This window comes from Anthonomus grandis, chromosome 13 (genome assembly GCF_022605725.1).
Source record: "Anthonomus grandis grandis chromosome 13, icAntGran1.3, whole genome shotgun sequence".
Lineage (NCBI taxonomy): Eukaryota > Metazoa > Arthropoda > Insecta > Coleoptera > Curculionidae > Anthonomus > Anthonomus grandis.
The window spans coordinates 19205507-19231859 of NC_065558.1; the positions used below are offsets into that span (position 1 = coordinate 19205507).

At 33.8% G+C, this 26353-nt stretch overlaps 1 protein-coding gene and 1 long non-coding RNA gene across 2 annotated transcripts; one reads left to right on the plus strand and one right to left on the minus strand.

Annotated features, from left to right (window-relative positions):
* Positions 1-3625: 3625 nt before the first annotated feature.
* LOC126744014 (gustatory receptor for sugar taste 64e-like) lies at positions 3626-20794 on the minus strand. Its single transcript, XM_050451326.1, has 8 exons — positions 20461-20794; positions 20218-20406; positions 11073-11221; positions 10895-11017; positions 10689-10843; positions 4139-4301; positions 3989-4078; positions 3626-3919 (listed from the first exon to the last, which is right to left on the minus strand). Exons 1-8 carry the CDS (start codon positions 20753-20755, stop codon positions 3827-3829), a joined length of 1257 nt encoding a protein of 418 aa, XP_050307283.1. The 5' UTR covers positions 20756-20794; the 3' UTR covers positions 3626-3826.
* Positions 9027-20850, plus strand: LOC126744017 (uncharacterized). Its single transcript, XR_007663039.1, has 3 exons — positions 9027-9334; positions 18892-19156; positions 20701-20850. It is a non-coding gene; the product is annotated as an uncharacterized LOC126744017 (long non-coding RNA).
* Positions 20851-26353: the final 5503 nt, after the last annotated feature.

Genomic DNA, 26353 nt, shown 5'->3' on the forward strand with positions numbered 1-26353 from the left:
AGAATCCAATAATAGACCCAAATTGCGAGCCACGTCCACATACTCAAGAGGAATATAATCAATACAAATCTTTAAATTGTTTTTTCAAAAAGTTAACCTTACTCTTATTTGCAAATAACATCACGGTAGATTTAATCGAGTTTAAATTCAATTTATGTTCTAATGATAAATGGAAATTTGTGCTTTGCGTAAAAAGTTATTAGGGAAAAATGAAAAATACAACTGTGTAATACTTACCAAACTAGTAAGAAAACTGTTTTCTCTCCTACGGACTAAGCTGCGATAAAATATTTATCTATATGGGGTTTTCAAAGTTGTATTTAGTAGAAATCAGTGAAAGCAGTTTTTTCTTAATACTAGACTAGGGTAAAATTGTCTTTTCAGTGATTTACCAACCCTTGTCGATCTGAAATCTGGTCTTTTGCTCTTTTTTATCGGTTATACTGAAAGAAAATATTTATCTCTGCAGTATTTCCAAAAATTCATCGACTAAAAAGCACTAAAAAAGGTGTTTTCCATGTAGGCTAAGGAACGATTATTGCGATATTGATTTATAGACCTGAAACTAGTAAGAAAACTGTTCTTTCCCTTATCTACTGAACACGTTTAAATGGTTAGTTTTATAAATGATTATAATAATAATTATATCTGAGTCTTAATGTTTGCAGATAATGTCAGTTTTTCCTGGAAATTAGAACTGTGTTGGATGCAATTTGCCTTCAGAAGGACTTTTTTGAGTGGTGTGTAAAAAAACTTACTTTCAATATATAAACTATCGTCTACGGACTTTTTAGTCTCTAATTTTAATGTGTTAGAATAACTGAATAACTGCTCTGTTATTTGATCTCCTTCATCGGGGTATTATATCCAAATTGAAAGAGTATAAAATACATATTTAAGGAGTAGATGTTCGTTATTGGAAAAAGGAATATGAATATGAGTGGATTTGAAATAGTTTACATGTACACTCTTTGGAACCATGGACAGTTTTAATTGATATGCGCTTTCTCAATCGGATTGATGAGCCTGTCTCTTGATTAATTTATTATAAGGGTAACATTGTAGGCAAACGAATACATGTCTTCGATTAAAAAAATCATAAATCTAAAAAGGATTTAAAGCATATTTTGTGATAGTTTAAAAATTTTTTTATTAACTTTAATATAATTTATGCTTTGCTTCCTTAGCGTATTGTTGTGTATACTTAATGCTGTATTTTTCCTTCAAAACCGGAAGTACTAGAGCTGATTGGATTATTCGATCTTGTTCGTGATTCTTTATAAATGTTCTCCTATTTTTCTTTTCCTAATTGGAGACAGCATGAGGTATTCCTTACGCGTCATATCACCTCGCTACTGCCCAATGAATGACACCAGCTTTCCTTGGTTACTTACGCCCATCAGTCCTACTACGCGGTTCACCTTTATTGTTGTCTTTATCACCCTTGTTTTCATTTTTATATCTAGTGAAGAAAAGTCCGTCATAATAAAGATGTATATCAAGTTTTAAAAAATTTAAACAAAATGTATAAATTGAACTACATTGAAAATCATTATAAAAACTCGACTGAACTCAAAAAAATATTCATGTTTGTATTGTTAATATTTTGTTGCCATAGCACCAATATGAAGATGCTGACGATTAGTTAGCTGACGATTAGTGGCTCCTGGGTAATGAGAGCCGTGAGGTTATCTTATGAATTTAAATTCCTACGGACGTAATAACTAAACTTAAAGACGTGTGCCAATATACCTATAGACTCAATACTGAAAGTCTGATAACGTTTCATGAGCAGTGTGGGCAAATTATGAAGCCAAGAAAGAGGAAAAGCAATATCAAACATAATGCAAACTTGGCATAAGTCTATCTCACAGTAGACAACTTGCCAATGCGCCTTACTCATATTGTGACATCTTATTGGCTAGAAATTCCCATCCTCCATATGTATGTGCGCAAGTGTATAACCTAACCGTGCATGACATAACCTGAACTTATGAATAAAGCATAACGCCCCATTTCCGCGTCATCCTTCACGCAGTCAACACGTGGTCGTTCTTTTCCTTTCCTATACTTCAGATTCCTTTCCTGAGCCCTTTCCTACCCCTTGCCGTTGGATATAACGTGCTTTTAAGAATTAAATTTAGCGAAAGTTTCAAGCCCACTTCCGCGTCATCCTTCACCACAAACTTAATAAATATACCTGGACTGCCAATTCAATGAAAAGTAAATGACCACTACTAGGTGGCTGCCATTTTCCGTGATTTGTGTCCTTTCGATGTTGGTCACTCTGACAAATTTCAGTTGTGCCAATTGTAGAGAAACAAAACGAAATTAAGATAGTTGGGTTAGATCTGTGATTTTTCTTGTACTTCCTTAAGAATTTCGTTAAAATTTATGAAAGAAAGTAATCCTTACCTTAAATGAGACAAAGTTTCAATCAACTTGGAATAGATGCATACACTTTAAAATATTTGTTTTATTATTCTGATAATCTTGAATTTTATAAATCTAAACTTAAACTCGAATCTTATAAATCCTAATACCATGAAAGTGATGATCTTCATTTAAATTTTTGATTGTATTTACTTAACAAATTCAGTTAAAAACATTTTTATTTTCTTTCTGTTTTTACTATTACGGCTTTTACTTTCCTTCTACATACAGTGTTTCCACATTAATAGGTACAACCATCAATAAAAATCAAAATAATTAAAATATAGATGATTTTATAAGGGTTTGTAATTAGCAAGGGTTTATTTAGTAAAAATAAATAACTCTGTATATTATTCTATCATAAATAACACAGACAGACAATTCACTATAATTCGGTTTTGAGAAACAGTGGCGTTTAAATAAGGATGGTCATACATTATCCACGTATTAAATCAGGAGGAAGCTACATCGCCTGTTGCAGACCATATACCCAAGTGTCGTTTACAAATCGCCAAAAACTAGGCAATCCAAGCAATATTAATTATATTTTTTGTTGGCAACAATGAAAATGTTCAGAGTGACCAACATCAAAAGGACACAACCATTATAAAAATGGCGGCCACCAAGCAGTGGTCATTTTTGTCTTTTGAGTATCATGGCTATATTCATTAGCAATACAGGTATATTTATGAAGTTCGTGTCCTTCACTTAGTCAACACGTGGTCGTTCTTTTCTTTCCTTTCCTATCCTTTGGAACCCTTTCCTGCCCTTTGCCAGTGATAGCTGAACCTCTTCACGCCGGTAGCCAGGCCGGATGCATCGTGGGGGACGGGGAAGCGTCACCGTGCATTTTAGTATTACCAATTGTGAAAATGATCGATTCGGAGAACAGGGTACATACCCGACAGTTTTCCCGAATCTGGCAGATTGCATCGTAGCAGAGCCATTAAACTAGCAAGTCCAAGGATAACGCCCTCTATTGTTAATTTCTGCGACTGATTAAATATTAAGATATCAACTTTCCAAAAGATAATGTGTCAAAAAACACCAAATTGAAACTTATAATTAGTCTACAAATATCAATATCGATATCATTTAAATTTATAGAATCTTGGAAGCATTGGCAGCGTTTCTCATAGCATCATACATTCCTAATTACAGCACTATAGGATAAGATTATTGAAGGCACAGGTAAATTAAGATCTTTTATTCTTTTGGTTTTCCAAAATGTTTTAATTATTTGGTTATATATCTACAACACGAATGGAACTGACAAAAAAAAATCAAGCTAAGCTTTATGTATTATTTTGGATATCACTGCCAACATTAATTATCATCTCATCATAAGATTTGATTAAGATTGAGATGATTAGTTAACAATTACATAAACTTATTAATGTACTCCATCATCTTTCTTTTCCTCAACTACCAAGTATGCGGTTAGCTGTATAAGCAGCAACTCATAAGTTACAATAGCGGTGGCAATCTAAAATAATAAATAAAATGATTTAATGGTAAATATAATAACTAAAAAGACATCTCAAAGAAAACTTACACTCAATATCAGACCCCTGGTAATTTTGAACATCTTACAACCGCTTAGGACTACCGTGTCGAAGCTGATTTGCGTCAGCAATCGTTTTATCTGAAATGTGTGATTACTCAATTGCATGTGAACATGAGTATGTTGAAACTATTTACTTACCTCTAAATTGTAGCCCTTAGAAGGGACGTTGTTTAAATAAAGAGCTGGTCTTTTGCTTGCGTCATTTATTGAGGAGGCATGTAGAGAGACAGATATAGTTTTAAAAAGCAGATAGCAAGAGGAGTATATGAAGTAAATTTTTTCAAAAATTCTTGGGAACTCTCTAAAAATTTAAATTACATAAAAATTGTAATAACTATTGTCTTAGAGTTTTATTAATAAATATTGTTTGGTATAAAAATATCAGTCGACGGTTAATTTTCTTAACTTAAAATCAATAGTTCGTTATTTTAAGTTCAAATGAAATATAATCTTGCACGTATATCTTGAGATACTATTAACCCACTAAGTCTTCATACTATCCTGTCCTGCATCACTTATTTTTTATTTAAAAGGAAAATATTTTTTTATAAAACCAGCAAGGGTTTTCCGACTTCAGCAATCTTATAGAAGAGACCATGTTTTTATTTGAATCAGACCAGTGTTCAACATATGTTTTAATTTTTAACCTTTTATTTGCCTGAAATTTATGAGAGCGTTAAAATCTTTACAAAAATACGAACTATAAGAAACTTTTCTCTTTTGCCGTTTAGCTTATCCATAATTTTTGTTCCAGTTACATTTTTCTTAAAACCTCAGGGTCTCTTCTTTATTTCACTTCTTAACAAGTCGAATAGATGTCGAATAAAACGATGTCGAATAAAACGAGATGTCGACGTATTTGCTAATGCAAATCATTAATAATGTCTTTCTTTTCACTTTCTTTTCAGCCCACAGTGCTGAGTATTATTTTTGGTTACTGGTAACTTTAAGATCCTCATTTTCTTCGATTATACTTTGTAGTTTTTTTCTAAGTTAGTTTACAAAATTTATATTAATTAGTCTTTTGCTATCTGACTGTTTTTGCTTGTTTTTTTGCACTTTTTACTTTAGATTGCTTCTCGACTACTAAATACTATTCCACTATAATAATAAAATATAAGAAAAATTGAAAACTTAGTAAAAAGCGCTTACAAATCACGTTGGACAAAATATATAATAGTCGTACTAGTAGCTATGTACTAAGTTAAAATATAAAATTTATTATCATTAAACATCATCCGTGAATACGAATTCAAGAATATATCTGACGAACCTGATTTAGTCGTTTTGCATGATAAATTCGCGAATTTCGCATTAAATTAATGCAATCCGTTTTTACCGTTGATTATAAGCATCTTCGAGATTTTCATTTCTAGAATTTTTCCTATTCAGTTGATTATCTTCACTTCAAAAACGAAGAAATGACTTCTATGATAGTTAAGTGGTCTTAGTTAAATCAGCACAATCTTGTAAGAGTGCATCTCTCTATATATCATTACAATAGTCTCCCTCCAAGATCGTCCAAAATCATTGACCTTCGTGTCTAAAACAGATATGAAAAACCAGAATGGTTTGACCGGCGCATATTATTGAGCAGGGATTGCAGGACGGCTCAGTGCTCGGTTCATTACTATTGTTGATCAGGTTGGATTCTGTTCCTTTTTTGGCTAGCTTGTTAGCCACCTCATTTTCTGTAAGTCCAGCATGTCCTGGAATCCGTATTATGGTAATTTTGTTCCCTTTCCCAAGCAGTATGAGGTCGTTTTTGCAGCTCCATATTGCTCTATATCTGCAGTTAGGAGATTCTAGCGCTTTTAGAGCCGCCTGACTGTCACTGTAGATTTTGATGGTTCTGTTTTCAAGTCGCATTTGGTTAAGCATTCTTGCACAGATTTTATGTCATGTATATACTTCCGCTTAAAAAATTGATTAGTATTTCTAGCCTAGTATGAACGAGTCTGCCTAGTATGAACGAGTATGAACGAGTATGAACGAGTATGAACATATGAGTAGAATGAGTATGAACTTCACCAGTTCGGATTTTTGATTCTGATTCCATCCCGATTTTGTTTGCCGAGATATCATTTATGACATGGTGTAGCTTGTAAGTAGTTCTTAAGGATTCCCCTGCAGGTATATATGCAGAGGAGTCAGTTCAAATAGTACTACTATAGCGGTTGTCAAAGTGGTTCTGATCGCCCCCGTAATGAACAAGCAGGGCTACCTTTAAAGGCTGTTAAGTTTTGCTTCGGCCAGTTGTTGTGCTGCTTTGCTCCACCCTACCGCTGAGCCGTAGGATCTCGTAGGTATGACCTGTGTGTATAACCATTGCATCTGTTTTGGATTCATTCTCCAGGTTTTACCGCACATCCCGCAACAGTTCCATAGGAACTGTTTTGCTTTCTTGATCGGCTTGTCTGTTGGAACATTTGTAAACAAGGAAATAATATCCAATGATATATTCAGATATAATTTGGTATTAATTGAAAATTAATAAGGAATTTTTCGTATAATGATGATCTCGCTCAACGGCACCATCAAGCAATTTGGGTCAAAAACTTTGTTAACTGATAAGTTGGGGAACCAATAAAAATTATTATGGGTCTCAATGGAACATCCTCCTTGTGAATTTTTGGTAAACAATATAGTTTTGGAAAAATATCAATTTTACATTTAAATTTCCCTCTTCTTTTTTTACCCAAGTAGCATTAATAAAAAAACACGACGTGGACAATGCGAAAAAAAAAGGAAAAAGAAACTAAGAAACCTTATCTCGTAGAGGACGGAACGTCGACAAAATATATAATTGATCATCTAAAGTAGTTTTTTTTGACCTGTACCTAACTAAAGCAAAACTTATGCAAATCACAAAAATTCTATTTTTCATTAAAATTCTAATTATAAATAACAATTGTAATAATGTCAAAAATTGGAACAGAAAAATACCTAGTTTATTCGTTTTGCTCATATTTTGAACTTTATATGAAAGTAAAACATAAACGGTGACTGTAATTACGATAACAATGAAGAAGAAATTTACATTATAAAAACACTTGTATCAAAAATAATAATTATTAATGTAAAAACAAGATGGATTTTTAATATTTGAAATTTTTTCAAATGTTTTTTAACTGAACTTTAATTTCAGAATAAGTCCTTTAAATAGGGACGAATGGAGCACGTCCCGTCTGTTCTCAGTTAATATCACCATCATATTCAAGAATATTATAAATTGCATAAATTCAAGTTTTAATAGATTCAAATAAGAGAATAGCTCTGTGGAAGAGTCAAGCAAGACCCAAAAATTCATGAATATTTTAGTAGTAAGAAGATACATTAATTTGAGTTGTGGCTTAAACATCAAAATGCCTCTGATTTTTTTTAAATGGCCTTGGCTATTTAAAGTTATATAGAATATTCGGTGCCTGCAGAAAAAACGTTTGCTGAGGCATCATTGAAAATTAGAAAAGATCGCAATAGGCTTCTGATAAAAAAATTCTGATAAAAAAAACAAATTTAAATAACTAGTAGTATAGTAATGTAACGATCTTTTTCGTCAACACATTCAACTGCTGTTTTAATATTTAACACAAAAAGGCATCTTAACCAAAGACCAAAGTGGCGTTTTGAATTATGAACCATAGCTTTTACTGTTATTTTGTTATGTTTTTTTTTTAAGTTTCTGGGCCCGGTTAAAGAAATACATGTTATTAAGAATAAAGAGTAGCCCATTCTTGTAGTGGAGTTGTGAGTTGAGTAAAGCAAAAAAATTAAAATATAAAAAAAAAATTGAATTGGGACAGTGAGCTGCCAGGCGGATGTTGGGCATATATGTAAATCTCATGATGGATATTACCGAAGATTACCAAAGAGTAATAGCCTTGGAGATCCAATGAGTCGCACCGACCTCATACATTTTATGTCTCTGACAAAACTATAAGTGTTGTCCATATATTTTAGTCTAGCTTCTGACGAGTTCTGGAGTCTCTTCTTTCTCCCAACATCAACGACAATCCAGGTTACCTGCAATGCCTTGCCTACGTAGGTATTTCTTAGGTGCCAGTGACAAGTTAGACGACTTATCACTAGCCGAATTTCATATTTCTTTAGGTAGTTGTTTAGTGACGCAGGCAAAAAGGCCATCTATGTGCGCCTTACCCTGTCTCATGCCAGGTGCTTCTGTCCATCTTCGTAGGATCTCTCTATTAAGATGATCCTCATTGATGCAGCAGCTGCAGCTTTAAAACATTTATATGTTATTTATATGTTAGCGGAACATTTATATGTTAATCTTCAGAGGTTTAAAGTTAGAATTTTCAGAGGAAGAAAATAGAATTGTTTATCTAAGTTAATCGATTTATTTTATTAAGTAGAGAGTAAAAAAGTAAAAAGCACGAGACAAAAAAAATCTAAAATTAAAGACGTATCTAATGAATGATTAGTAAATAGAGAAGCAACCTGGCTCTGCCAAAAAACACCAAGGCAACAAAAAAGAAATATGTGGCGTACTTAGAGCGCTTTGGAAAAACTTGTGTGTGGCACTGGTGTTAGCAGAAAGAAGAAATTGCTAACTACGTTATTGGAGATTTAACTGTCTGGGCGTTATTTGACTATCTGGGCAATATTTACAGTTTGCCCAGCGACATAAAATCAGTCAGGCCAAAGAGCCTCATTAACTTTTCCAAAGCCAATGACGCTCTGACATCTGGTAAGCCTCGGTGGGGCATGACAGGACTATCAGGAGACCTATATACAGGGTGTTAGTAAATAAATGAGACAAACTTTAGGGGGTGATTCGGCATGGAAAAATAATGACAGTTTGCTATACAAACGTATGCCCGCAAATGCTTCGTTTTCCGAGATACGGGGTGTTAAAGTTTTTCTTAAAAATTGACGATTTATTTACTGCTCTGAAACCGATTTAGATATGCAAATGAAATTTGGAGTGTTTTAAGAGGTAGTTATCGCGCATTTTTTGGCATGCAATTAAGAATTTTATGTTCACCATTGATCTTAATTTTTTTAAAGAAAAAAAATGGAAAATTTTACAATTGCGGAACTGTCAAATATGCATTTTATCTATGGCCGAAGTAATAGAAATGGACGGAAGCTCGACGATTGTATGCTGAGTTGTATCCAGGACGTAGAGTACTCCATCACACAATATTTGCTCATCTTCACCAACGTTTGCGTGAAAATGGTACGTTTTAGAAACAAACGGCTGACTACGGGCGCCCTCGGCCAGTACGAACGGTGCAACTAGAAGAAGCAGTTCTAGAGTTAATTGCGGAGTCACCTGAAATAAATACTCGAAAAATTGCCAACATATTGAATGTAAGCAACTTCACTGTATTTGGAATTCTTAAAGAAAATCATTTCATTTATATCAATTTCATATTCAACGTGTGCAAGCTCTACTACCTAGAGACTTTTTTCTGCGTCTATTTTTTCCCAATGGATTCTTCATCAAATCGCCTAAATTTCTAATTTTTTAAATGGTGTTTTGCTTACTGACGAGGCTACTTTTTAAAGACATTGCATACGAAATTTCCATAACAATCATTTATGGGTTGAGAAGAATCCACATGGAATCTTTGAAGCTCATTTTCAGCTTCAGTTTTCGGTCTATTATGGTTTCGATTAATTGACGATCATTTAACCGGCCCATATTTCCTCCCACGACGCCTAACAGGAGAATCTTACCTTCAGTTCTTACAGAAAGAGTCACCAGTTCTTTTTGAAGAAATTCCTCTACAGGTAGGGGAGGTACAGAACATTGGCCTGCTCGATCGCCAGATTTAAATCCTCTAGATTTTTGTATTTGGGGTTTTCTTAAGTTATTATTCCACTCCCGTCGAAAATGTTGATGACCTGAGGAATCGAATTATAGCCCGCTGTGAGATAATAAGACATTAGGAATATTTGCGCGAATACGAGAATCAATGAGGCGAAGAGTTGAATCTTGTGTAACTTCTTGTTTAAACACTTTTAGCTTTGCGCCTATTTAAAATATTAGTATTGTTATTTTCTATTATTGTTCTGGTTTAATGTTGTTGTATTAGATATATGTATTAGACGCGTCAAGATGTTTTTTTTGAATAAAAACGGCGCCACATACGAAAAAAAGGTGAAAGAGGTTTTTTGTCTCAAATTAAACGAGAAATTCAAAAATTATTTTTAATTTAAAATATCTCAGTGGCGTATTATTTTTTTCTTTAAAAAAAATAAGATCATTACCCGTATGCATGATGAACATAAAATTCTTAATTGCATGTCAAAAAATGCGCGATAACTATTTCGTAAAACTTTTCAAATGTCATTTGCATATCTTGACCGGTTTCAAAGCAATAAATAAATCGTCAATTTTTAAGAAAAACTTTAACACCCCATATCTCGGAAAGCGAAGCATTTGCGGACATACGTTTATATAGCAAACTGTCATTATTTTTCCATACAGAATCACCCCCTGAAGTTTGTCGCACCTATTTACTAACACCCTGTATATACACTACAGCCTCTTAGCTGTTCTCTGTCGCCCAAATTCAAAAATTCATATACAAAATGTATTGTTTGAAAATTTGATAGGTTCTGGTTAAAATGATTTTGAAAATAGATGTTGTTTTATATTCAAATAATTAAGCATCTAAAATGAAACATAATATAGTTTAAAAAAATTCAAAATACTTACTTTAAACTATTAAATAACTGTACCAAAATAAAAGCTATATTTTGAAAATAAGACAGTAGTAGCATATGTGAAATTTTATTATTTAAATCGACACATAGATGACATAGCCTGTCATAATCTTGCCGAATTTCCTTCCAAAACAAGACGGTCTGAACCTAAAATTGATTAACCTGGCTACAGCTTAACAAAATGAAATTCCAACTTACTGTAGCATGTTCTTTCTTAATCCTCTCTGAAATCTGATTGAACCTAGAAGCGAGCAGCAAGCTCATTAATATAATAAACAGATCGTTAAAGGCCCAACAGAGGTTGGCGTGTGTAACCACTAACTAAAAAGTTTTCTAAAATATCTTTTTATTTGTTAAATATATCATTTTTACTTACAGAAGTGTATATGCCTAAAGGTAAATTGTAGTTCACGTAGTAAAATAATTCTGGAAAAGTTTTGTTGTAATAGTAGGCCGATGTATAATTATCTCTATATATTGATCTAAGACTAGTGTATCTGCTTGTAACGCTTAACCCGTGATCTACTAAAATAGTCATGTTCATTATGTGGTGGACTTACATACGATATTTTAATATCATGGTATTATAATATTTAGAAAAATTGAATGTAAATTAATTACATTATATTACAACGAAATATTTACTCTTTTATTTTTTCATTTCAATTTTGATGTTTTTGGATTTTTAAATAAAAGAAATAAGTCCACCTCATAAATAAATGAAAACGTTAAGAGAAAATGGTAATTTCAGTGTGAAATTCTTTACAAATCACCAAAGCGTAATAGGTCTAGATAGGTTATACCTGATTTGAATTTACTTAACAGCCTCTATCACTCAAAACAGCAAAAACCGAAATGGCGACTGACCTAAGGCCGACCGTCATAAGGGTCCCGATTATAAATTTTGAGAATCGTTCCTATGGTCCAAGCAAAAAAAACTGATTCTGATACCTAATATTGACTTATACCTAACCTTTTTTCAAAAGGGAATAATATTATCAAACTTAACCAGAATATTAGCTATGTTTATAACGCGTGTACCAAATATTTACTTGGATCAAATGACGTCACGAGGACTATTTTTTCAGTGTAAATGGCAGCGCACTAAAATTTGATACACGAATTTAATGCTTTATAAACAGGGTAGGGGAGCAGAGGTAATCGCGAACAGCGGATAATGGCGAACACTAATTTATGGCTGCCATCTATCTAGTCACAAGAATAACGGAGTATGTTAGGAAACTGTATTTGAAGTTGAAAGATTAACCAAACATCAATCAGGGATGATGATGGGGCCATTTGCAAAATTTATGGCGACTGTTAGGTTTTCATGTGCTGTGTTATTGTTTTTGGTGCTTTAAAATTAAGGTAAATATATTACTAAAATTAATTATTTTAAAAGTTTTTGCAACCAATATGATTGTCCAAGAATTATTTACGTATTTACGTAACAATAAAAACACGATCAAACACAATCCAAGATGCAACAGGTGTTCGGTGTTACCCCACCTGAAAAATAAGTGTTTGGCATTACCCCACCTGTATTTTCTTGCTGTATTAAAGCGTTCTACTATTTAATACATTTATCTAATCATTGCATAATTAGGTATATTGTTTAAGATAACGAGAAAATATAAAAGAACAACTGAAAAATGCTCTTGGACCGAAGAGAATATGCTGTCTGCAATAAGGGCTATTCAAAATGGGCTTAGAGTTTCTGCACGACGTTTTGAGGTACCTGTGACAACGCTTCGTGAAGGGGGTATATTACAAACCAAGAATGGGAATTCGTACAATATTCTTTGAAGAACAAGAACAGGACATTTCTAATCACTTATTACGATTGTCGCAGATGTTTTATGGCCTTACACCAATTCAGTTCAGAAGTGCTGTTTTTTCGTATGCTGAAAGTTTATCTATCCCTCACAAATTTAATAGGGATAAAGATGAGGCAGGAAAAGATTGGATGTATGGATTTATGAGAAGACATCCTGAACTCACCTTTAGAAAGCCAGAAGCAACAAGTATAAACAGAATCCAAGCCTTTAACGAGGAAAACATCAACAGATTTTTTAGGAATTTGCAGGACTTAATGGAACAATTTCAATTTTCTCCAACTCGCATCTTTAATAACGAAACGGGAATAACTACAATTAACAGACCGCCTCGAATAATACAAAAAACAAATCGGTGCTATAACTAGTGGAGAAAGGGGAAAAAATATCATGGTGTGCTGCTGTATGAGCGCATGAGGTTTTTCATTTACACCCCCTTTATTTATTTATCCTAAGATTAGGATGACTTCCGCATTATAACGAAAGGGCCCACCGGGTTCTATTTATACATGTACTAAGAGCGGTTGGATGACAGAAGATGCATTTCTGATTTGGCTGAAACATTTTTTCCAAAACAAATAACGCTACAACTGACGACTGACTACAACTGACGTTCTTTTGATCCTTGACAATCATACAAGTCACATATCTTTACCAATCTATGCATTTTGTAGGAGCAATGGAATTCATATGTTGTCAATTCCTCCACATACATCCCGTCGTATTCAGCCATTGGATCTGACTTTTTTTCTTCGCTTAAAAAAGCCTATGATAACGAGTGTGACTTGTTTCTAAAATCAAGACCATATGAACGTATTTTGACTACTGATATCAACGGTATATTCACCAAAACCTATATTGCAATCGCTAATGCAGAAAAAGCCATAAAAGGTTTTGAGAAAGCGGGAATTTTTCCGTGTTTTCAATAGGGAAGAATTTTACGTTTCAAATTCAGCTACACTAATAATCCAAGAATCAGTAACTACAACTGTAATAAGTGACAATATGCTATCCAAAATAATTTCAGGCTCCTTTGAACCAAGGCCAGGTTGTTTAAAAGATGATGATTGGAATCTGATATTGGTCTGGGACCCATTAATGGTACTTCTAAAGATAATAGAGAAAGCGACGACAATCATGATAGCCCATTTATTGACATTATACCTTTACCAAAAAACGTGACTCCCAAAAATGCAAAAGAATTAAAACGATGCCGAAACAAAATTACAGATTCTCATGTCCACCCCCTCAAAACCAGTATTGGAAGAAAAAATGAGAGAAAAAAATATAAAAGATGAAAAAGAGAAAAAAAAATTGGTGATCAGAAAGGTGTCTGACTGGTACAGTGAAGACGAAGATACTGGTAGCGCAAAAAACCTATGCGACGATGACGAAATGAATGATACGGATATGGAAGTTATGGAAACTGAGCAAAATGAAGGTGAAGAGTTTCTTGTATGCGGAGATGTTGGAAAATCACAAGTTTGGTGTCGCTGTATTAGTTGTGGAGACTGGGTTCACAAACTTTGCAGTGGTGCAGAAACAGCAAATAACTATATTTGCGACTTTTGTTCAAACTAAACTATTTTTTGATAATTTTTGTTTGGTATTGCCAGTACAGTATTACCCCCAATGTTTGGGTAATTCGATGGGTAAACCGAATTTTCAATATATTTTTCATAAGATATTTTGACTTTTTTTTTTTAATCTTTAATGCCTTCGTTCCTATAGTATCCTTTCTAATACGTTTTTTGGCCATTCACATCATATAACATGCCTCTAACATGAATACTTTTGAAGTAACAATTTTTTTCCAACAAGTGTTTGCAGTTACCCCTCGCTCCCCTAGACTAAATTAATTTTTTTTCGGTGTAAACACCTAGGACCTATTTTGCAGTACCAAAATGACAAGTCTAACATTTTATTGGATGTTAGCTTACGAGATTTTTATTTTTATATACAAAAATAAAGAAGAAGAGGAAGAGAAGGACAAGTTTAAGCCTTGAAAAAGAATTTATTAGTTTATTTTTAAACAACATGTTTATGTCCTATAATTCTTCGTCTAAACTGATAAACTCCCTTCAAATGACATTTTGGTCCGAGAGATAATGCTGCACTAATTTAACCCTCACAATCAATACTTGTAAACAGGACTGTACTAAATAAAAATAGTCTATCATTAATTGATCCATGGACCTAATATATCTGCGCGTTGTAAACGTAGCTATTATGGCCATCAGCACTAGAGTTATTAAATACAATGTATCTTTTTTGTCTGTTAGGTGTGAATTAAAAGACTCGATGCACAAAATAGTCAACTGATTTATTTTACACGTACACACTAAACACGCTTTCTTAAGACTACTAGAAATATTAATTTACAGTAGATTCATTTACTACTAATGTCAACTTTAAAAGTCGCGCCAATATTCTGACTTGAACTACTAGTAGCCTCCCGACAACGCGGGCTCCTTACATACTCGTCAGACCGTTGTTCTGAAAGATTCGCTAACATTCCACGCGTCTCCAGAGATGTCGCTCGCTTGCGTCAACGCGATGATTCCAGAATGGCGAACAGTTGATATTAGCGGCGTTGCCAATATCGTTACACTGCTCCCTCCCAAATCTTACTTACTCCCAAAATGATCCCAATGATGGTGGATGTCAATATCGGCATAAAGTTTCTCCCTTGTAACAGGATCTCTTGTAGAAATAACAATTTATACAGATTTTTCAAAGGCCTTCCTTCGATCGAGTTGATCATGGGGTTTTTTTGAGTAGGTTGTTTGATTTGGGTTTTGGTGTGGCTACTCTCGATTGGATCGTTAGTTTTATTCTGGGTTATCAGCAGAGGGTAAAAATAGGTTCTTTTTTGTCTGAAGCAATTTTTGTTACCTCAGGGGTACGTTCCTCAAGGGTGACATTGTTCCCCAATTTTCTTTAATTTATTTGCAAATACTATCTTTAATTGCTTTCAGAACAGTTTTGCTTTAGCTTTCGCTGATGACTTTAAAATTATGAAAACAATTCACTGTCAAGAGGATCAGACACTTTTGCAGGAAGACTTGGATAGACTTGCCGATTGGCGTAGGGATAGTAAGCTTAGTCTGAATAAGTCGAAGTGTTGTTTTTTTAGCTTTTATAAAGGGGTCAGAAAACACACTACTTCCTATCTTATTGATGGGGAACAGTTAAAATATGTAACCAAAGTATGAGATTTGGGAGTCATTTTTCAAGATAATTTCTTTCAATGAACATCTGAACGAAATTACAATAAAATCATAAAAAATGCTTGGATTTGTTCTCAGGCATTGTAAGAATTTTTCATTGGATGCTATAAAAGGCTTTCTGGTACGCTTGAATATGCCTCCATAGTTTGGTCACCTTATCAGGCAGTACACAACTTGACTGTGGAAAGAGTTCAGCATAAATTTTTAAGATTTTGCGCATTTAGGATGGGTTTGTTTATTGCTGATTATGGTTATGCATTAATTGAGAGTCGCTTATATTTGGTTACGTTGGAACGCAGGCATAATATATCGGGTATGATGTTTGTACATAAGCTAACTTATGGTTACATAGATTGTAGCAGATTGTTGGAGGGCATAAACTTAGATTTACCAGCTCGGATTAGAAGGGGTGCCTTTCAATCTTTCCGTATTCTGTTTCACCGTGCTAACTATGGTCAAAATTCTCCCATAGATCGTTACTGTAAACTCATAAATAGTTGCAACATTGAAGTATTTGGCCTCTCAGTGAATTTATTTAAGAAGCAATTGGTCAATTATGTTATTTAGTTTTAATTTTTCAACCTTTTAAGTCGGTTTATGTATTAGATAATTTTGTAATTTGATTGGTTTTTGTTATAGTACAGAGTTTTGGATTTTTGGACTTATGATGCTTATCTTGGATAACTTTAAGTTAGCTTGTAGAACAGTGTTATTATATTGCTTACTTATGTAATGGGATGTCGCGTCATTAATAAATAAATAAATTCATGCTTTTTCAGAGAACGACATTAAGGAGTATAACAGTATACCAGAATTTAGATACCTAGTTATCTGAAGACCACCTCTAACATACTGCGAATCATCCTCCAGTCTAAGTTATCGAATCCGCATGCGAGTTTGTAAATTGCTAGGCTTCTCAGACCCTCGGAAAGCAACTCCTCCTTTAAAAAACATAAAGCGTCCCTATAGATTGGGTTCTGATGTGACGCGTCTTTGGTATGTGCTTGCTGTCAGGTCTTGCTGCACTTCACAGGTCACGCCGTGCCGATTCTTTTGGCCATTAGAACGATAGGCCATGAATTCGTTAAATGTCAAATCCGACTCTGATTGGATTTTCCGTAACTCAGCGTCTTCGTGGTTTCCATAATGAGGCCCCAGTCGATTTATTTGGTGTTATTTTATAATACAACGAAGTGGCTTTGATGACTGTTATCGTAATGTCATATTGACACTTACATATTTTTTACTAACGATTGGTCATGGTTCTCTTGTCGAAAATTGTGCAAAAGTCGTTGCTCTCAAAGAAATTATGAATATGTGGCTAGAGTACTACATACTACGGTCAAAAGGGTAGTGGTTTAACGTGACGTTTTAGACAAACTGAGAGAAATAGGCGTAAAGCGGGAAGTGGTAGGAAGCGCAAAACTACCGCTTTAAATGATCGATATATCAGAGTCAACGCTTTGCGGGATCGTCATTTAACAGCCCCAGTGGTGAATCGAGATACTCACACACAGTATCTCCATTCATCACGTGGGAGAGAATGAGTTTGGCGTCGAAGTGGAAAAAAAATTGCGGAGTGTGCTTTTATCCCCCGCGTTAACCATGGGTAATGACCAAGATAATGCGCGGCCACAGTCTACAATGAGTTTCACGCAATACCTAGAGGAAGTTGGTATCAACAAAATGGACTGGCCTGCGTGTTCGCCAGATCTTAACCCTATAGAACACGTTTGGGACATACTTGGTAGGAGGATTAGAGGTCGCGAAGTTTCACCAGCTTTAATAAATTAATTGTGCTTGGCTCTTAAAGAGGAATGGTAAAACATCCTGCAAGATGCTATTTGAAACCACATTGACAGCATGACCCGACGTGTATAGGCAGTTATAGCAGCCAGAGGAGGCAATACAAAGTAATAGGTTATTTTTAAGGAGTTTTTGTTTGTTATTTGTTATATTATGTATACTTAGGTTAAGTTTCAGTTAGAATGTTTTTTTATGAAATATCATTTGTTCTGTTTTTATTACAATTGTTTATTAAAACCAATACCAGATCGTTGCTTGTTGACGAGCATACATAACATTATGATAAAATTACTGTTATGCCACCAAAGCCACCTCGTCCTATTACAAAATAACACCAAAAGATATAATTGAAAAAATGCTCAGGAGCTATAATTCTAACCGAAAAACAAGGTTTTATAAAAATTCGATAACGAAATTATTCCACAGGTGTTTTAAAGATAGGATACCACCTTTTGATTAACCTCTTATAATAAAAAATCTTGTCGAACTTGCATTGTCTTATTTATTTAATGTAACACGACGTTTCGGTTGGTAACTATCTCCAACCGTTATCAAGTGTAAACTTGATAATAATGAAATAAATAAGACAATGCAAGTTCGACAAGATGTTTTCACTGTACCATTGTGTACCACCTTCAAAAACCCTTATAATAAGTCAAATAAATTTTATTATAAAACTGAGTATGCCAATTAAAATTCATAAATATATATAGCCGCGAAAAAAATCCTCAGAATAGGGCAAAAAATTAAAAATATATAATACTTTAAACTTGAATTAAATTTTCTCTGTTTTTTGCATTTATTAAAAAAAAAGAAATTGTCAAAACATCTTGTAACTTGTATGTTTAACTTATTAAGTACCAATTATTTAAAATCATTTAATATGGTTTATTCAATTCCAAAAACATTTTTTAATTAAGTGTTGAAATTGACTTATAGAGCTATTTACCCAAGAATATCCTGACAAACAGGTTTTAAAACTAAGAATGAAAAGAAGCGAGGTGAAAATCTTGTGAATGAATGAAAAAATCTTAATGAATGTCTGGAGATAACAGTATAGGGCAAATAGCAATAAATGCAAGAACCATATGAGATGGCCGCACTTAGTTTTGCAGAATTATAAATAGAAGAGTTTACAAAACATACAGTGAAGAAGAGATAAAAAATGACGCTTTTCTTTTTCACCCCAATTTGTATGTTTTCTACGACGCGACGTACACATACAAAACCCTCAGAAGTTCTCTTGTAGATCCTTTTTTTTTTCCTGGAAATTTAACAAATGAAATGAGCACTCCTGTTGAGTCTGCTTTTTCTAATTTTATAGAAATTAGCGCCAGAGCTCCTCTACATTATGCACATGAATGTACATAATTATTTTACCAACGGGTTTCCAGGTCTTAGTGTAGGACGAAGGGGTACGATTGAGTGGCCTCCACGGTTACCACGGAGCAAATCTCATTGAGCTTTATGTAGGGACACATAAAAACAACCGAATATCATAAACCACCTGAGATATTGGCATGGATACACTGCTCGCGACACACTCGCGACACAGCAAATGTACCAGGGTGTATGGCAACGGTTTGAAGGTAAGAATAAGCATTTTCTTTATTATTTGTTTTTAGTAATAAAATAATTTTTTCAATTAAATTGTTTTATTTGGTTCTGGGTTTGTGATTTGCTAATAGAGTAGTTTGATTTTCCAAGAATAAAAGTAATGCACAGGGAAGTTAAAGCAGCTTTTATTCAGATATAACTCGGCTCTAATTTCTATTTTTAAAATACGTTCTGGACGCCTCCTTGCTTAGGGGATAGAATTTTTTCGTCAAAAGCTGTCCCTATAACAAAATTGATGAAGAAAAATGCCTGGCAGTTATGGTACGTTTTCAGTGGGCCTATAGTTATGGTATTAATAAAAATGGATTTTAATTTGAAAGTGTAGTGTCAAACACTGCGAGACCCCCCTGCATGTTGATATTCTTTTCAAAGCTTCCAGATTCTACAAGGTGACGCCAAGGTCTTAGAAGATTCAATGTAGTAGATATGACACGATTAGAAAATGAATTTCCATTTGAAGCCTTATGAAACGTCTTATTTAAGATCACACATGCTAAATGCATACCAGATATTAATGTTTCAATTTGTGAAAATCTTTATCGCTCAGAAAAAATAGGGCTTTGCTTGATACTTAAATTTAAGATCTCACTTTCAAACAACTAATTCACCAACACTTAACTAACATCAGTGGCAACTAGGTTTTCGACATCTACAAGGGATATTCTTAAAATGATCTACTTTTTGTGTTTAATGGGATATTCAAACAGAAAAATCTAATTTACAATAATTACTTGTCTTTATTTGAACGATGGTATGAATTAAAAATATTAGACATGAGGCGAAGTTCCATAGTCTTAAGTGAGATATGTTAAATTTGCCTAAAAACTTGATGCGACGTAGCCAACATATCTACAATTTATATAAAGTTCCAATTACTTTTATGCTTTCCTTTTGTGTTAAAATATTCATTCTGAATTTTATATCTTGCAAATCTGCAATTATGACTTAAAACTTGACTCCAAAAATTAAATATACCCTATTAATCTCAAGGTCTTTTCATATTACTAGAGATTGCGTATGCCTTAGAACTTACTTATGCCTAAAATAAAAAATAGCATGGAATAAAATTTGATACTTAGGTCCATATGTTTAGGATATCCGTAAGTTTTATTCATAATCTGATCCATGTTGCACCATTTGTTAACTATCTCACTCCAACCGCGTGCCAAATTAAAATACAAAATCATAGTTATCAAACTGCCACTGTAAAATGTTTGATCAGCTAAAAAATATCGTAAATGAGATGCCCTGTAGATTGTATAAAGAATATACTAACCCAATCTCATCAAATTGTAGCCTCTTTCGAAACCACAAGCAGCACAAACTAACATCCCGCTTCCAGATAGAACAATGAAAAAAATACTGTAAAAAACCCGTAAATCAAACCATTTAAACCTGATTTTCTCTTGGCCTTTTGTGATATTTGATAAAGGGAGAAGACCCATGAATTGTGAACCAATCAGCACACATTTTAGGGAACTGTACATTGTTCTTTCTTCAGTTTTTACTTTTTCAGGAGGCGGTTTAATCCACGTCTGTTTTTTTATGGATCCAGTCTGTGGGGCAAACATGTTTACTTTGAGAGGCGCAATTGTCAAATGAAAAAGTGTTTTTTTTTATATTGTCGTCCCTGATCGGTCACGCAAAGTTGTTTATTGAAAGAATGAAAGGGTGTTTTATAAGATCTAAAATAAAATAATATTGTCACAGGTTAACGAGTGTTTTTTTATTTTCTGCTTTATTTGTTTTTGTTTTATAGATATTTAAAACATTCAATTCTTAAATTACTTTTTTAGGCTATAAATACGACCAATTGTCATAGAACTTTTCCAAAAACTTATTATTGTGAATTTTCCTGTATTATTGGTTATTATTTGAACAGATCCAATCAAGTATTCCCACGTTTAACATCTAAGAAATTAAATTCAATTTATTTAACGTTAAATTCAATCAAAGGAAGGATCAAGAATTCAAGCCTCGAAGTTACGAGGCTTGACGCTTTTTTGTTTATTTTAGAATTCAACGGTAGATCAGTAGGTGAATGTTTTGTAAATGAGTTCGTGACATAAAAGTGTATTCCGGACATAAGTGTATTGAACCTACATTTGGTGTCAGAAGTAAAGAATATCTGGAAGCCAAACTTGATGGAGGTCTTATTTAACCAGAAAATAGTATTGCTATTGAACAAGCTTGAGCAACAAGATAAGAGACAAGAAGAACGAAATAAGAAACAGAGAGAAGACCAAAAAGAACAGAAAGACCTATTTAAGAAAAGAGCAGAAATAACGGATAAGACCAAGAAGACACAAAACAGACAGCAAGAGAAACGCGATGCATTACTTTGGGAAGATCTTGAGATGAAAGAAAAAAATCTATTGACCAACTTCGAAGCAACAGTTAAAGAATAATTAGTGGGAATATAAAAAATAGAAAAGTAAGACACGTACAAGGGTACGTCTTATACTATAATACTATAATAAATAAGGATTTATTCTAATCTTGGAATGCAAACAATTATGACAGTCAGGCCAAAGTTTAATAGTAAAGAAGCGTGGAGTACCTACTTAAATCAGCTTGAAGCCGCTGTTAAGGCAAACCATCGTAATAATGAAGAGAAGGCAAAGTAGTTTATGGAACAAATCTCTATAAATTATTTTATTAGGACGAAGTTTGAAATTTGGGTACTAACCATGCTCTGAAGATGGAAAAAAATTTGGTAAGCTTTAACTTATTGTGGTGTGAGGAAGCTCTTCATGCAAGAACAAGATTTATGCAACCTTGAATATTGTGTTATGAGTTGTTTTTGGCCATAAAAGGCCATTTTGGAATTCATGCATCCATGCACTTCCATCCAAGAGAGGCACATTAAATGTAAATGCCCCAAATCTTTGGCAAACCTAATGAACCACGAACTGCCAGTTTAAGAGTCTACAGCTGATTTTCAGCGTGGAACGGTTCTTAGTTGGTATTTACCAATGCGTTTCTGCGATTCTGGTTTTAACCAAAATAGGAGAAAACGTGACGTCACCAGGGATCAGCTGTTTGGCGTGGTAACCAATAATTACCGGTTTTGGACTTGGGTAATTGTTTCGGTTATACAGTCCAGAAGAAGGCTATGCTTAGATTGTAAATAATTGATTGAGGATTGCGATATGGTGTGCGCTCTCTATAAATTAAGAAAATCAAATACCAATTAATTTTAAATTATCAAGAACAAGTAGTAGTTAAGGTTGAGGTAGTAAGATTCCGGCGATAAGGTGCTTATGGCTTCACCCATGCACATTTACATGACCATTACACATAATTTATCTTAGATCCAATAAAAGCACAATAGTTTATTCGAGAGAAAAGAGTGGCTAAGGCTTTGTAAAATCAAAAAATTCGACTTTATTTAGAACAGAAAAAAAAAATAAACTCTTTGATTCCTAATAACGTAATAACCAATTCATTTCAGCGACTGTTTCTTTAGATCAGAATTTTTAATTGGTAGGGGAACAATACATCACACTTACCTGTCAAAGTTGTCAATCAAAAGGGTAACTGCGATTCTTACCAATTCAACGCTAAAAATCGGCTATAAGCTGTCTGGACACTAGATCATCTTCGATGTCTAAATTGGGTGAAGAACAACGAAAAATCATAGTAGGCATTTTTTATTAAAAAGAAGGAAATCCTTAATTAAAAATCCCCAAATCCAAAGTTTGGTTGAACTGCAATAAAATGAGGTTTTGATGAAAATGTATATAAGCCTATATGTAAATGTTTACACTTTTAAATGAGACACTCTGTAAATACATGTTTTTTACAATTAGAATATGACTTGAAGAGCCTAATTCTAAATAATTATTTCCACAAAAACGTGAAGAAAATTATAAATATTATGTTAAAAAAAGCTGCTCATATATTTTTTTACAAAAAAAAATTAATTTAAATATTAAAAATTAGCAAAAAAATAATATCTAGTTACGACATAACTAAACAACTAAAATACAAATTAAGTACTTATTATTTATGGTTAAGTATTTGAATAACTATGGTATTCGATTCCTGTTGAGAAGGTTTCCTGAGGGATAAAACAGATTTTTTTGATTTCTTTTTTGTGGACCAAAATCTTCTTTGAGGTCCAATTTTTCCATTATGAACATTATTTTTATTAGAAGATGAAAAACTATTTTTATTTATATTAATATTCTCTATTGCAGCTAAAGTTGGAGGAAGGGAATTTAAAACTTTTTCAATGGCATCTAACTTCTTGTGTGAGTTACCAGAAATTAACGTTTCTTGAAATTGCACTAAGAGGCTTTGCTGTCGCTCCTCAATCGAAGAACCTGTTTTTTGTTTTTTAGCAAGTTGTGTAATAATTGCATCACATTCCTCGTTTCTCGTTTTCATAACATTCAACAATATAGCTGATCTTCTTGTGGAGAATCTTCATGAAAATCTGGAAGAAAAAATATATTTACCTAATTATTAGTGTTATTACACATAAAATTAGTTATGATCACCCATTGATGATAGATTTGAAAACTATAAATTACAAATTTTAAATGTAAATGTTTCATGTTTATTTCAAACATTTCCCGCACTGATGAGTAATTTTTTTAAAATCACTTTATAATTATTACAAATCAAATTAATAAATAGTCAAACGAATAGATTTAAAGTCTTACACACAAAACACAAGCAAGTCCTACTACGAAATAACTAAAAGTTCAAAAGAACTTCAAATATCAAATTATTGTGGTTATGTTTACGCTTTACCGGCGTCATACGGTTGCCGTGTTCGGGATCAAGGCTCCCGATACAGGCTAGACGCTAGTTTCAGAGACGACAGGATGATCGCTGGGAAGTGAGTTCGTGTTCGTGTATACTAGAGAAAAACAAACCACCTTGGTGGTTTGTTTTTCTCTGGCGTATACACTCCTGAAATAATCTCCAAAAGCGGACACAATGCTGTCAGGCGTATTGTATAATTGGTGAGAAAGCTTCATTGAGCCGGGGATTTGAGACTGATTACGTTTGCTTCGAATAAAAGACCAAAATTCACTCTGATCGGAGGTTATTTAGTTCTCAATACTATGGATGTACGTTTTGTAAGCTTGTGCAGTTTGAGCTTTAATTGTCTTGCGCAAAGATCTAGATGATGATTAGACTTAGAAATCTTAAAATCACGAAATGCTCTTTCCTTTTTATATATATTACGAATTATGTCCCCCGAAAACCAGGAAGGGAAACGTCTTTTACGTTTACCTTGAAGGGTACCGCTCTAGCGAAAGTGTTGTTCAGTATATCATAAAAAATATAACATGCAGAGTTGACGTCCTGCTGCACCGTGACAGGTGACCAATCAGTATCTAGCAGCAGCTGATACAAAAGCGGAAAGTTAGCCTTTCTAAAATTAAATTCCTTTATTTCAGCTTTATTAAAAGGTAGGTTATTGAGAGAGGTAAGGCCTGCATGGAATTTAAATGATAAAGAAGGATGGTAGGTGTCCTCCGGGACAAGAGATGCACCGTTGTTAAGTACAGAGATATCAAAGCTTGCAAAGATTAAATCCGAACAGCGAAGATTGTTATTTACTACGTTATTGAGTTGCTTATAGTTTAGGAAATTTAAAAAATTACTTAGAAGTTGACGTTTACTATTGGGAGATACCGACATTAAAGTCTCCCAGGATAATCACATGTTCAGAATAGATTACATTAACCATGGAAAAGGCTTCGAGAAAGCATTCTAATTGCACGGAGTCGATGGAAGGAGGAACGTACAATACAAAAATATACAGTATGAATTGATTAAATTTGACTCTACATCCTACTAGGTCAATTTCCGGTATTTCTTAGCTGATCGCAGAGAGGTCGAGAGCTTCCGAGGAGAGGTGGTTCAGAATCCCCAGTCCTCCTCCACAACCCCTTGAAGCAGCAACAAGGTCAGTTCTTCTGTCAGAACGGTACATTACGTATGAGTTGGGAAGGATTTCACCATGAAGTATATCATTTTGGAGCCAAGTTTCTGATGGAGATAATATCATAGCCAGAAGTAGACGCAGCACTAAGAAGGTATGTTAGATGCATTAATGCATCAAACTTTGTCCTGACCCTTTCAAGTTCACCCAGTACAACAGGCAGTTTAGATATTTCAGTCTTCAGTACTCCAACATCCCTTTCAAGTACTCCTCAGACGATCTCTTGACGAGTACATCTACCATCTACAAGAGAATTTGCAAAACTTTCTCTCGAAAGTAACAGAATGAATTCATGTTATGACATAAAGGTGAATTTTATTAGTTTTAATTTTCTTGGTTCCATAATCCACGGCGGACGAAGGTCAAGTCACCTATGCTCGAGGAGCAGGAAGGTCCATTCCAAGAGGTCACCAGAATTAGCAACGCGATGTACCAGATCAACAGGTGAGTCCAATTTTGACTCTGGAGATAATGATTGATCGGTACCATCAAACTTGAGAGGACAGTAGTATTTTGAAAAGATAAAAACCGTTACTTATACCATACTGTTTTGCTTTTATTTTGAAGTTATTTAGGGTTCTATACTTACGTTTAGTTCATTCATAGTTCAGTATCTTGTTTATAGGTTATTCAGTCTCTATTATTTTAAATCTATGCAGTTTCTATTTTCCAGGTTCTATAGTAGTTGCTTATTTTGAGTTGTAGTCAGTTGTCTCTTGATTATTGGTCCATGGATCTTTAAGGCGGTTCTTCTAGAGATCAAAACACTTTTATTAATCTTGCAAACAAAGGTAGAGAATGGACGCAAGTCAGGTGAACATATTATAAATTGAAGTTGAAATTATATTTCTGGCAAAAGATTGCTGCTGATAGAAGTGTTCCGTTAAAAAAAAAGATATCACCTCTACTCTATTTTGTAGGCCCCAACCGTTTTTTATATTTTTATAAACGTTTTTGCTTTGACTTGTATAAGTCTATATTTAGCCACCTTTAGTTTTGCTTGTAAAAAGATGTGGATTGCCGGTAAATCTACAGAAGCTTTTTGCATTGAACTTAGGATGTATCCCCAAGATATACATGATCTGAAGATGTCACATAAGTGTCACAATAGAGTTACCTGACTCTTTGTATATACTGATTTGTAATCCATTTAGATCCCACTTGATGTGCTTGTGACTTATAATTGTTACTGTAGCATTCCAAT

Excerpts from the sequence above, each read along its gene's own strand:
- LOC126744014 (XM_050451326.1), bottom strand. The coding sequence starts at position 20,755 with ATGTTTGCCCCACAGACTGGATCCATAAAAAAACAGACGTGGATTAAA. Across the intron at positions 11,018-11,072 it reads CTTTAGGCATATACACTTCT|TTAGTGGTTACACACGCCAA; the intron begins GTAAGTAAAAAT and ends AAAACTTTTTAG. Across the intron at positions 10,844-10,894 it reads TTAAGAAAGAACATGCTACA|GTTCAGACCGTCTTGTTTTG; the intron begins GTAAGTTGGAAT and ends AATCAATTTTAG.